Source organism: Parambassis ranga, chromosome 4, assembly GCF_900634625.1.
Source record: "Parambassis ranga chromosome 4, fParRan2.1, whole genome shotgun sequence".
Taxonomy (NCBI): Eukaryota; Metazoa; Chordata; class Actinopteri; family Ambassidae; genus Parambassis; species Parambassis ranga.
Window position 1 is genome coordinate 2,508,954 of NC_041025.1, and position 13,547 is coordinate 2,522,500.

Here is a 13,547-nt window from a genome sequence, read left to right on the forward strand (position 1 = left end):
GACGCTTCCATCACCCCTTGGCTTATCTGAAGTTAAAAAAAAACACTGTTAAATATCAACATAAACTCACATACACTCACAGCTATATCACAAAGAATGTGGTGTATATATAGATATATATAGATATATATCTATATATATGATATATGATATATGATATCTATATAGATCTATATCTATATAGATATAGATCTATATCTATATAGATATAGATCTATATCTATATAGATATAGATCTATATAGATACTGAGGGAGAGTATAGTCTCCCTCAGTCATTGCACCCCTTATGTTTATATGCTGAAAAATCCATGGAATATGATCACATAGAACCTCACATATCCCATGTTAAAATTTCAAGATTATGCTGCTTATTTTTTCACGACTTCAAGCCACAACTCACGACTTTGTGTTTGCTGTGTTCCAGGCAACTTACTTGAATTGCCCCACAGGGGACAAATAAAGTTGATTAATTACACCAAACAGCGCATAAGGTAACAGAAGCTGTTATACCTTTTAATTTACATTGGAAACGTATTTGGTATTAATTTATCCCTGCATTGAATGGACTGAAAACTAGCTAAAGTTAGAGCCAATAATGCATAACATTAGCACATATGTTAAAGCATGAATAGTCCTGGATTTATAGCTAACAACCCAGTCATAACCTGAGCAACTTGTGGGTTGTAGACACCACCTCATGCTACCTCTAGGGGTGAGAGCACTGACAAAACGCAAAAGTGATCAAACATCAGGCAGAAAGGATAAACAGAGAAATGGTCTGTGGTCAGCACCTGCAGAACCTCTCCTTTATAGGGCTTGTCTTGATAACTGCCTCATTTCCACCTGTTGTCTGTTCCATTTGCACAACAGCAGCTGAAACTGATTCACAATCAGTGTTGATCCTAACTGGACAGGCTGATTTCACAGAAGTGTGGAGATCATCGCCCAGCCCGTCCTTGTGTTTTGTTATACTATATGTAGCTCTGACAGTCTGACTGAGAAGTTATCACTTGTTACCCATTGCAATACTTTTACCTATACAATGCAAGCCATAAGGCACTTTCACTTGCCATAAAATTGGTTTCAACATTTACAGTTTGACTAGAAATTTTTTTTTTTAATTTATGTCTCAAAATAATTTGATTGAATGTATTGGCTGTATTTGCTATAAAATACAGCTCAACCTGTGCTATTTAAACACACAGAAAATACAAACGGTAATACTGGGCATAGGTTTGAAAACAACTGTACTCTAAGCAAATATCACTACGTAACTGATGATTAAATTTACTAAAGTCAGGTGTGTTGCTCTCCACCCCGAGCCTTAAGGACATGACGTCACCTGCAGCTGCCTGAATGTGTGTCGTTCCTCATTCCAGAGCAGAGGCAGCTGATTGACTGAAGCAGGAAACTCCACATTTAAGCGCCTGTCACTTCCCTGTTCACTGCTTTGTTTAGCTGTGTGTATCTGTGTGTGTGTTTGTTTGAGAACGCTGCTGGGATTGTTAGTATTCACAATATTTTATGGATCACAAGATCAACAAAAAGGGATTTCATCTTGTTAACCTCCTGATGCACAATGACCTGCTGTGATGACCACCGAGAGCCAAAAGAGGTCTTCTTTGTGGTAGGAGCCTGTTGGGAACTGAGGTGAAGGGGGGAGCCTCTGTAAAAAAGGTACAGAAATTGACTTTCACCTGCCTGTTGAGGTAGCCATGGGGGACAACTACATCGCCCTGTATGACTACTCCACTCAGACAGGCATGGATATGAGTTTCAAAACTGGGGACACTCTAGAGGTGTTAGACAAAAGTATGGGTGACTGGTGGTTTGCCAAAGCCCTCACTGGAGTTTCAGCCTCTAAAGAGGGATACGTCCCAGCTAAATATGTGGCGCCCATGGAAAGCATTGACTGTGAGCCATGGTATTTCCGTGACATCAAGCGCCAGGATGCAGAGAAGATGCTGCTGGCTGAAGGAAACCAGCACGGCGCCTTCCTCATCAGAAAGTCTGAAAGTCAGAAAGATCAGTTCTCACTCTCAGTTCTGGACTCTGGTATGGTGAGGCATTACAGGCTGAAAAAACTGGATGATGGTCGCTACTCTGTATCAAAAACTACATCCTTTCCAACACTGAAGCAGTTTGTGGAACACTACTCCAGACAAGCTGGTGGCCTCTGTGTGCGTCTGGGTGAGCCATGCAAAAGGACGGAGAACAGAGGGGACATAAGGGAGATCGACGGCAACTCCATCAAATTGTTGAGGAAGCTGGGAGCTGGACAGTTTGGTGAAGTGTACGAGGGCTTGTGGAATGACACAACACCGGTCGCAGTAAAGACCCTCAAACCGGGTGCCATGGATGCTGAGGATTTCTTACGAGAAGCTCATATCATGAGGAGGCTGCGGCACGACAAACTGATTAGCCTCTACGCCATCTGCACTGTGAAGGAGCCCATTTACATTATCACAGAGCTGATGAAGAACGGCAGCCTGCTGGAATACCTCCGGAAGGATAAAGGTGCCACATTGCGCATCTCTGACCAGATTGAGATGGCCATCCAGGTGGCGTCAGGAATGGCTTTCCTTGAGTCACAGAACTACATCCACAGAGACCTGGCAGCCAGGAACGTGGTGGTGGGTGAGAACAACATCTGCAAAGTGGCTGATTTCGGTCTGGCCCGTGTCTTCCTGAATGAGAACGAACATGTGTATGAAGCCAAAGAAGGGACTAAAATCCCAGTGAAGTGGACAGCTCCAGAGGTCTTTCATGATAACAAGTTCACCATTAAATCTGATGTATGGTCCTTTGGAATCCTGCTGTATGAGATCATGACTTTTGGTCAGGAGCCATATCCAGCCATGACAAACTACCAGGTGGTCCAGAGGGTTTCTCTGGGCTACAGGATGCCGTGCCCTCCCGACTGCCCCAGATTCATCTATGACATTATGATAGAATGCTGGAGGGAGAACAATCAGGACCGGCCCATGTTTGAGACCCTGCAGTGGAAGCTGCAGGATCACTCCACGGACACTGACATTCATATACAGCAACAGATTAAAAAGTAGTTCTTCCTGTTCTTGCTTTGTTGAACTGAAAGCACTTTCAAACAGGCAGTACAGCCTCACAATCCATCCAGCTGAACTAACTGGTTCTCTTATTGTAAGCACAGCAGGCGTTCTTTCCACTGTCTACCTGTAATGCGTCACTTGCTAACAAGTCTGATTACTTATGTAAGTTTTGTTAACCTCTTTGTTGCACAATCACAGTGTATAAATAGTTTTGTTCATTCTCTGCATGTCTTGTTCTCCAATTTAAATAAGTGGTTGAATCTGATCTCTTCTTTTTACTGGATGATGATGTTCTGGTTGCATCGTTTGAGTGTGTTACTGCTGGAATAAGGATCATCACCTCTGCATTTAAAAGGAGCTTGTGTGGCACCAGCGTAGGATGCCCCCTTGGAACTTTCCTTCAGAAGTTTTCTGGGAAGTGAGCTCACTTCGTATGATTCTCAACATTATTTTATCAATTGAAATTTACTTTTATTTTTGTTATGTTTTCAAACATACCTGCATCTACTCATGCGATCAATCAGATTCTCTCTCTCTAAACAGAGGCAGTTTTTGCTTGATATTAAACTTTTATATAAAATATGTGTGGTTATTATTAAGGGGGATTCATGTGTTGTTGCATGAATATATTTTGTTATCATGATGTTTTTATTTCCTTTCCTAACAGAAATAAAATAAAATATCATATCATTTCTTTATTCTTTACTTCCATTCACTTTACTACCATTTCTCTCCAGTCTTTTTTGTCCTCTCCACTTGACCGGTCTTTCAAAAACTCCTGTTTTCTTTTGAAATCACTGTTCCCTCTCGTTTCAGGTATCTTGTCTTCTCCTTCTTCATGTACTCCCTCCTCCTCCTACCTGCTCCTCCCTAATGTGACTCACCTGTGCCTCATTGTCTCTCCCTTCGCTCTGTATTATCATGTGTCTTTCCCTCACTTTGTGCCAGTTTGTCTTGTAATCTGTCCTAAGCAAGCAGCAACCTTCGGGGCTCAGACTTGCGGCCCATGCGGAAGTGTCAAAACATTTAGTTCACGACGCAACCGCTGGGGGCTGGCTCCAGAAGCGAGTAATTTCCCATAGACTCTCATGTTAAAATGACCAACTTCACAGCACAAATAAACATGTTTGCAGCCTGGTACAAAAAACCACTCTGGTCTCAAATGATAAGTTCTCTTTTAGTGTCAATTGTACAGGGGTCGAAAACTCGTTTTAATTATATTCAGACTTAAAATTACGCATAATTATGGACGTAGTCGCTTTTCTTGTTATCCGTAGACATCAGTGTATGACAGTGTGTGTTTTTTGAGTTTTCTCCAAAGGTGGTCTGAATTTTTCTTTCCCTCCAAAAACGCATGTTGTGAAAATCCGAGTTTGTTGGTTGACTTTGTTTAAGTAAAAGAGGTCACTCATACATATGAAATATTTTCTTTTTCTGGGTATGATGTTTCTTTTCTTCTTCAATTTTTGTTCAGCCTTCAGGACTTTGTTCAGCCTTCAGGACTGTGTGAATAAATGCTGATGAGCTGGCCATTTACCTCTTTCACGGAAACTGCATAAAAACAGATGGAAATGGTTCAAGCATAGTGATTTAAATGTTCACAAAGGTGTGCATAAATGCTGATGTTTGTTAGCCTGCTGCTAACACATTCCCTCAAAAAATGAAAGCACAGAAAATGAATGAAATTTGATTGAAGAACTTACAAGCTGTGTTTCTATCAGTGTCAGTTAAAGCATTAATATATTCTGTTCTGTCACAAACGCTTGCCAGGCTGCTCTTTGTTGAAACTTATTGCTTTGCATGTGGTTAACTGTGTGACCTTTCGCGGTGCGTGCTTTGAATCCCAAACTCAAACAGGCAGACAGACACACTGACAAACCGACTGACAGAGCTGCACGCGTACACACTTTTTTCTTTTTTTTTTAAATAAAGATAAGTAATCCAGCCTTGGGAATCCAGTTATGCTTACTCTGATTACTACCTTAATGCATGTAAGATAACCAGGTGTTTACATGAGTTGCAATAATCACAGTATTGCCCTGCTGCGGTTGTAATCAAATTATTAAAGTGCACACTGTCTGACTCAGTCTGATAAGACTGCAGTCGCCAGAGGCTGGAGAGCAGCCTTCAGATTTATGAACAAATTACACGGCATGACATATGGCTATGGTAGCATACTGCTGAGGCCAGCACTTAGGCTGCTGGGAAGTGTGTGTGTGTGTGTGCACATGCACACACACACACAAAGTGTTAACCTGTAATGATGATGTCACAGAATGAGATTAGAGGATGTCAGGAGTGACAGAATCTCGACCTCACCTCCAATCAACAAAACCTAAAACAATGTTATATCACTAAAAAAACAGACATCAATGCACAGCCGGTATGGGTTAGATGCCTCAAATTAATACAAATACCAAAATGGCAGTGATGATTCTGAATCGACTGCATCCTACGTCTTGATCTCAAAACTTGCAACATTGTGATTTGCATTTGTTTACACTTGGAGCTATCTGGATCAAAGCCTGTATGATTATCTGCCTGGACTCAGACATCCTGGCTTTTTTGATTGAAGAGGTGAGGCCAATTTTGAAGCCAGCCATAAATCCACCTGAAGACCAGGGGTGTTGGGCGTACAAGATCTCAAGCTCCAAGATGATTTTAAATGATTATGAACAACTAAGAGTTGGAGTTTGGGCCCTGGTTTGCATGTGATTGGGAATACAATATCCACAGGTCCATAATAGACACTAAGGGCCAGACTACATCCTGGACTGTGGGGTCAGATATCAATGATTATGTCCACCATCAGAGCAATTGCGCTGGAGTTTCATGCCACCACAAAGATTTGAGTCTGTTAGTACATGTGATGCTGCATCTATGACCTTATCCGACCAAGGATGTTCTGCACCATTGGGACTCACAGACCCCTGCAATAATGACTCAGTGCATATGTATATATATACAGGTACATATACAGGCTTCCTGCAGCCAGACATCAACATCAGAGAACATTTAACATGGTGTGAACCAGATCCAAAAGATGCTCTATTAGGATCATCAAACCTTTCAAAGCTATCCAGCAAGCAGCCAGTGCCACCAAGAACCCCAGCCCAAGTCCAACATTTAAAGATCTCTATCTTCACCAGAGACTACAAAGAACAAGAGAAAAAGCAATGTATAGCCTATAGGCACACAATAACAAGGTACTCATACAAGCCGTCCACCATAAGAAGTTGATTTTATGAAATTTAAATGAATGAATGAATAAATGAATGAATATAAAGAAGGCTGTTGGGAGTCTATATGATTTTTAAATGGACTTGACTGTATTATGGCTCAGAGAGGAAGGAAGGTTAGAATTTATTTTAAGTAGGTTTTAAGGAGGTTTTATTTTATTCCAGCCTCCATGGTGACATATTTATATATTTGACTTTTTTAAACAACCCTATGTTTCTTGGGCCTAGGGGAATAGTTGAACAGTGTTACTGGGTTGCAAAAATAATATAATATGATTTTATGCATATCAAATATTACATAAATAAACTATCCTTTGCTGAACAGGCCCCCCCTCCTGCTTGACACAGGTGTTGCTCCATAGATACAAAACACATTGGGATAGTTTCACACTCCCTGTCCACATTTCTGAAAAACAAAGCCTGTGCTGTCAATCAAGGTGTCACATGACCTTCCAGATCATGAAAAAGTTCTCTTTGTTGTCAACACATTAAAGGAGTACTCTGGGTATTGTCAGGGTTTGTGGCTGATATGGAAGAATCTGCCACCTCTACAAAGCAATGAGAAGGCTTCTGATGACATCTAGTGGCTGCAGTGCAGACTGCACATAGTGAGATCAGCCAGTGCTGTGTGTGGAATAAACAACATTAAGATTGCATTCATTTTTATGGTGCTATGAAATAGTAGACGTTGTTGAGATGATGTGAGCCACAGTAGAAGATGCAGCACTTTTACATGACTGAGCAGTTGCAGTGCAGGGATGTAAGAAAACATGATGGCTGTGGATGGCAATGTGGCAGAGGTACAGTATTTAGGTGTTGTATTTTACTATTATGTAGTTATAAGAAGAATTTTGAATACAAAATGTGGAATCATCATCATCTTATTTTAACCACTACAAAACAAACACTACTTGATCACTTGGGGGTGGGGTTGGGGGGGGGGGGGTCATGGCTCATTCATACACATGGGGAGTGAAGGCCTATGAGCTACAATCCAACAGCTGAGTTACTTTTGCTCAAATTGCTGAGGAAGGTAATGCTGGTTCTGATTGAAAGATGTCAGAACACACTTGGCCTTCAATATCCCAGAATCTCAATCCAATTGAGCATCTGTTGGATGTAAACACATGGAGGCCTCACTTAACAACTTATAGGTCTTTAGGAACCTGCTGCTAACATCTTGGTGCCAGATACCACAAGACACCTTCAGGAGTCTATAATCCAAGCCTTGATGGGCCAGGGCTGTTTTAGCAGCAACACAATATTACACACAATATGTGGATACAAAGGTCACAAGAGAAAAGCAGTGTAAATTAAGATTAAGATTTACTTTATTAATCCCTGTGGGGAAATTAAGTAAAAAAAATATTTGGCTTTGTTGTTTAAAATATTAATTAATTTACCTTCTTGTCATTGTTGTTTACTGGTATTGTTCCTGGCTGAGCCAAGAGTCAGTGTGTACCACATATTTAGTGATTCTATTTTAATGCACTTTTTCTTGTCATTTGAAGCACATGTCAGAGCACTTCCTGTTAGAATCTAACCTGCCAAGGCTTTATCAGAGGTCTGCCCACAATCCTGGAGAACTTTGTGATGCTAGCTGATAGTCAGGAAGTGGCAACAAATGACTTAGTGAATAATGCACAGAAAAAATAATCTGTCTTTATTCATGGTTGCAGCTGTTGTTGTTATTCCAATTTTAGTTTGTTTATTTTAAAATGGCATTATTCTTTGTACTTCTAGATCCACTTACTTCCTGACTTCCTGTCATTGTGTTTTTCCTCCTCTGTGATTGGTTACTCCACCCTAATTGTTTCCACATGTTGCTCGTTATCTCACCTGTGCTGGATTGTGCATTGTTCTCCAGACAGCCACTTGGTGGCACTGTAAAAAAAATGGGTTCCAGGTGAAGAACTTCCAAACAGGAAGATGTAATAGGAAGTCAGGACCAGGATATATTTTTTAGTTTTCTGGCCTGAGCAGTTAATCACATCACAGCATAATCCAGCACAATCCCTGCAGTGAGACACCACCAATCAGCACCATCCGTAAATGTTTAGTTTATGGTTATATTAACTTGTTTGTTTAATTATTTGTTTGCTTTGGTTTTATTATTGGGAATAATTTAATGATAATTTCCTGATGGTGGTTTGATTTTATTTTCATGTAGCCTTTTGTGTCCCTGTGTTTGGTTGAGTGTTTCGCCTGGTTGTTTCTTTGTTGTTGTGATTTGGAGTATTTGTATATTTGAAGCAGCTGTATTTTTATCTTGTTTTTTGGCTTTGTCAATAAAACCTGTCAATTCATAAACATCTGATCCTTGGAGGCTAAATTGTGAAGACACTCATGTTAGCTGTCTAGCTAAAGGACACTGCCTGCAACGGCACTTGGTGAGGACAGCATATCGCTTTTATGTGAGCCTTCTTCATGCATTTTTGTCCCTCAGCAAGCTGTTTTTGTGTGTCTGTCTAGTTCTTGTTTTTGCAGCACTCTTATTGTGCATTTGTTTTAGTTGTTTGTCACTGTTGCTATTTTAATTTGGATTTGTTTAACTAAGAAAAAAAGGGGAAAAAAGTGTGAAGTCTTCATGGATATAGGCCCATTATGCCCCAGTAGGTCCTGTTTAAGAAAGCAGGTTTAGTAGAAATCTGAGTGTTTCTGCTCTTAATAGTGACATCTGTTGTTGGAGCTATACTGTGACAGCCAAGTCATTTAAATAGATCTTAGGTTTTTTTTTTTAAATTCAAGTCCATTTAATTTAATTATATAGCGCTTTTTACAATCAGAAAGCGCTTCACAGAAACCCAGAGCCTGAACCCCCTTAAGAGTAGCAGTGGCAAGAAAAAACTCCCTTTAAACAGAAAGAAACCTTGAACAGGACCCGACTCATGAGGAAGAACCTTCCTGCTGACAGTCGGCCTGGGAGAGGAGGAGAAAAAGAGGGAGGAGAAAAAGAGGGAGACAGGACAAAGAGGATGAAGGAGAGAGAGAGAGGAACAAACAAACAATACACAGTATTGTTGTTTATATGGGTGTATATACACTATTTTCATAATAAAGATTTTTGGCAAACCCATATACAAGCCTGTTATATGTCACTCTGCCACCTCTTTATCCCTTTCTATTCCTAATAATGATTTGGACCCAAAGTGACCCAGCCTGAGGGGCCCTCAGTGTCAGACTCTTCCACAAGCACACCTACTGTTACGCTATACAAGTGTGAGAGGCTCTTACACCACAGGTGTTTTGTCTGTATTTGAATATAATTATGAAGTGACTAATGACATTTCTGATTTAATGTTTTTCAGGAGTTGACCTGTGGAGGCTGTTGGATCAGGATGCAAGCAGAGCTCGGCAAATTGAGGTGAACCGATACCTGGCTGATCCTCCCCTACAAAGAACTGAGGCCACAAAACTCTATGCCCAAACCTATATCAAGTTGCCAAGCAGTGTGTACCCCAGCCCATGCCATGTGAACGGCTTTTCTCCAAGGCTGGGGAAATTAAAGAAATTAACATTTATTTCTTAATAAAAACCGATAAACAAAACAAACAAAAGAAGAACAAAAGAATGTCCACTGCCCTGTTCACAAAGCACGTCCTCTTTACCCCCGTATCGTACTGTACACCTCTTTACCAGTGAACCCCAAAACATACTTTCCTATGCATTTAAATATGTGATTATTATTAGTGTTATAAATTATCCACTTCAAATCGCACTGCAGTGCAACTGAAATGCTATATGAATTGCTATATTTTTTTCTCTAGGTCCTATATAGTCACACTGAGTGACTGTGTGTGGTTGCTTTAGGAAAAACATCACATGACTAATGACGTTTAAACTACTTCACTCCATTGGGTTAGTTGTCTTGCAACAATGTAACATGGGTTCATGTTAACGCAATTAAACATCTGGAACGCGATCTGCCATGTGAGGACTGCACACCCACTATTCAACATTCTTTATGTTGTATGTTGTGGGCTGTTTACAGTCCTTTTAGGATATAAAGCCACACTACCTCCTTATTATACAGGAGGTAGTGTGGCTTTAGCTGGGAGTGGATATATATATATATATATATATATATATATATATATATATATATAATTTCCACTCCCAGCTAAAGCCACACTACCTCCTGTATAATATCTTGGTCATACAGTGCTATAACTTTCTTTTTCAGCTTTTTTCTGTCATTTAATCAAGCATTCATTCACCTTGTATTAAATTTTATTGATATATTTTTCTATTTTTTTTCTTCCTACGTCTGCTTCTACTGCTGTAACACTGTTAATTTCCCCTGTGGGGGACCAATAAAGGATCTTATCTTATCTTTTATTTTATATAATAACGTTCACAATACAAAATGTCAGGCTAGGTGCAATGCTACAATATATTAGTGCAGTGCTAATAACATCTTTTTACAATATATGTATTGTATTGTGTCTTGAAACCACTGAAACCTGCAGTCGAAGGAGACGGTGCATGGGCAGTCAAATCCCAAAGAATCCATGAACCAACACACACCGCAGTTCATTGTATTCACCACTAGATGTCCTACTCGAGCACTGTGTCATTGAATCCTCGAGTAATGAACCATTTCTTCGATCAGGCGTCGAAGCAGACAGGGCCTCGAAAACACATCACTATTTACAGGTAGGCCATACAGGTAGAACGTCACCTATAGCCTACTACTAGGCCACCATTGTGACTCTCAGTTTATGTAGTTCAACACTTTGGGCACGTAATATGATACGTGGCATTGTGCTTTGTTTGTTTTTCATTTAGCTTCTTGTTTTGTGTGTGTGTTTATACAATGAATGTGGCGTCATCACCCGGAAAAGTTACCACCCAGCATACTGAAAGCCTCTTTCAATATTACAACATATTCTAGGACTTTCTTTTTGACGTTCCATACGAAGACAATGTGGGAGCTACAGAGCACTGCGCCCTTTGTCTGCTGGTTGTTCCGAGCTTGGCTGCAGGTGAGTCTGAATTTTTCCAGTTATGTTTACTGTTAGATAAGGTGACATGATAACACAGCTTAACCTTTTTTGCTGCTTTTTACACACATTTTTGATCCAAACTAACCTTCTTCTTCTTCAACAACAACAAACTAAACTAAAAAAAACAATAGGAATTGGAAAAGAAGATTTATGAATTTTTGGTTGACTGTAACCATACAATAATATAATTCACCACTCCCTTACTCAAGAGAGGGAGGAAATATGGAATTGGATAGGGTTGGGCAATATGTTTACATGTAATAAAAAAACACCTTGAACATGAAAGTACCGGTAGTCTTTTACAGAGGCCTGGTTCGACTGTGGTTAAATATTTTTGTTTACATATTGAGTTTGAAGTGAGAACTTTTTTTCGGCTTGATATTGTTCATTTGAACCAAGTTTTTTTTTTTAATCACTTAAATCAGTTATGTGGTGATCAATACATGGTCATATGTGCAGCATGTTGTGATCACTACGACCTCTTCAACTGTTAGAATAGAATAGAATAGAATAGAATAGAATGCCTTTTATTGTCACTATACACAAGTACAATGAGATTAAAGCGTCATCCATTACAGTGCAAAAGAGCAATATATAAAAAGAGATGTATAAAAGATTAGAAAAGATTTTTTATTTATAAAGGATATTTAAAAAAAACTAAAATAAAAACCCACTGCTTTGGTATGTATGGTCTTGACAGGACATGTATAACAGAGGTTCCTCCCTGTTAGATCCTAACGAGTCATGTTTATAAGAACGCAGCAGGTTTGTCTTGTTCTGGCTGAGAGTATGTTTCTGCTTTAGACAGCTTCAGCGTGGCATCACAGGCATCATTTTTTTTCTCATGCAAATTTTAAACACAGTCACCATTCACTAGGCAGACTATTCTTTGGGTAAACTGGTTCCACTGTAGGTGGCCATGGTGACTGGTGACGCCTTGTGATGAACTGTTACGTGACAGAACCGGAAAACATACAACACTAGCCGCATGCAACATGGCGGCAGCATTTGCCTCTCAATACCGTTTTTCATGGCCGCTGTTGTTTGTAATGCTGGCTTCTTTTAAGTCTGTAGGTAAGTGTCAAATTCCTCCGTCACTTCTAATTAACTTTGATTCTGTCATCAGGCTTTCAGACTGCTGGTAAATATGATAGCATAGATTAGATACATTTCTTTTATACCTCTTTACACAATGCTAACGTTAGCCTTCATTTTTTCAGCCTCACCTAACATGGGCAAAAAAACGAATGTTTTGTCAACAGTGGTGTCAAGTAATAAAGTACAAATACTAGGGCTGCACCAGTTTGCACCAAAAACTGGTTTTTATTTGTGTTTAATGAATGAATGGATTTTTCATATACCGGCAACACCGGAACTCAGCGTGGTGGTAATTGTTTCACAGGGCACGTTTTTCATTGCTGTACCCGCATGGACCATAGCACATGTATTAGTGGAGTTGTTGTTGAGAATGGACAGGGGAAGTTCTGAACCAGGAATGTGTGTGTAGAACTGTTCATATAGCTCACCCACTGCATCGCGCTCACACATGCACTCAAACAGGTTGTGAAGACGTGCTGAACAACAGTTCAGGTAAACATGTATGAAGCGGATGAACAGCCTTTTAAGCCTCCTTTTAAGTAGATAGAAATACTCTCATTCTCTCTACTCAACAGTTTTTCACATCAAGACCTCTTTAAAGGGCTTGTGAATCTTTCTAAGAATTTTTTTTCTTTCTAAGAATCTCATGTGATCTCGCTAACTGTGCTCAGTGTGAGCTTTGCTCCTCTGTCCAGTTTGGTTTTTGGGTTCTGTTATTTTTTTCCATTTTGTCTGCAGGTAAATCTGCCCCAACCAGAGCCTCTATTTAACAGACCAATCACAGAAAGTTGATGACGGCTGAGCATGTAGTCCCATGTTAATATCATATAGGCTGAATTACATCCAAGCCTTTTGTGTTTATGATCACATCATCATTTGATGATGTTTATAGTATTAGCAACATGTTCTCATGATTTTCCTGTCAACCCATCACATCTCCGGGGTCATTGCCTCCTCACTAAGATCAAACTTTCAGTCGGCACCTTCCTCAGAGTCGCTCTAAGGATGTTCTTAAATCAGTTTTAAGCTGAGTCCTTTTTAGGCTAAAATAAGAGGGGATTATAAGAATCTTTGTGAATACAGCCCAGTTAAGGTGAGCAGGATAGAATGATCCAATCAGCACACAGCACCGACT

At 39.9% G+C, this 13,547-nt stretch overlaps 2 protein-coding genes across 2 annotated transcripts in view; both read left to right on the top strand.

The window, feature by feature from the left end:
- Positions 1–1,439: 1,439 nt before the first annotated feature.
- On the top strand, positions 1,440–3,581 carry LOC114435026 (tyrosine-protein kinase FRK-like). The gene has a single exon (XM_028404528.1). The coding sequence runs from the start codon at positions 1,717–1,719 to the stop codon at positions 3,064–3,066; it is 1,350 nt and encodes a 449-aa protein (XP_028260329.1). The 5' UTR covers positions 1,440–1,716; the 3' UTR covers positions 3,067–3,581.
- A 3,497-nt stretch (positions 3,582–7,078) lies between these two features.
- Positions 7,079–13,547, top strand: part of LOC114434550 (protein turtle homolog B-like) — an 8,553-nt gene continuing 2,084 nt past the window's right edge. Inside the window, exons 1-2 of the mRNA XM_028403868.1 lie at positions 7,079–7,108; positions 11,203–11,293. Of these exons, the coding sequence (XP_028259669.1) occupies positions 7,079–7,108; positions 11,203–11,293 (121 nt within the window). The remainder of the gene's footprint in view (positions 7,109–11,202; positions 11,294–13,547) is intronic.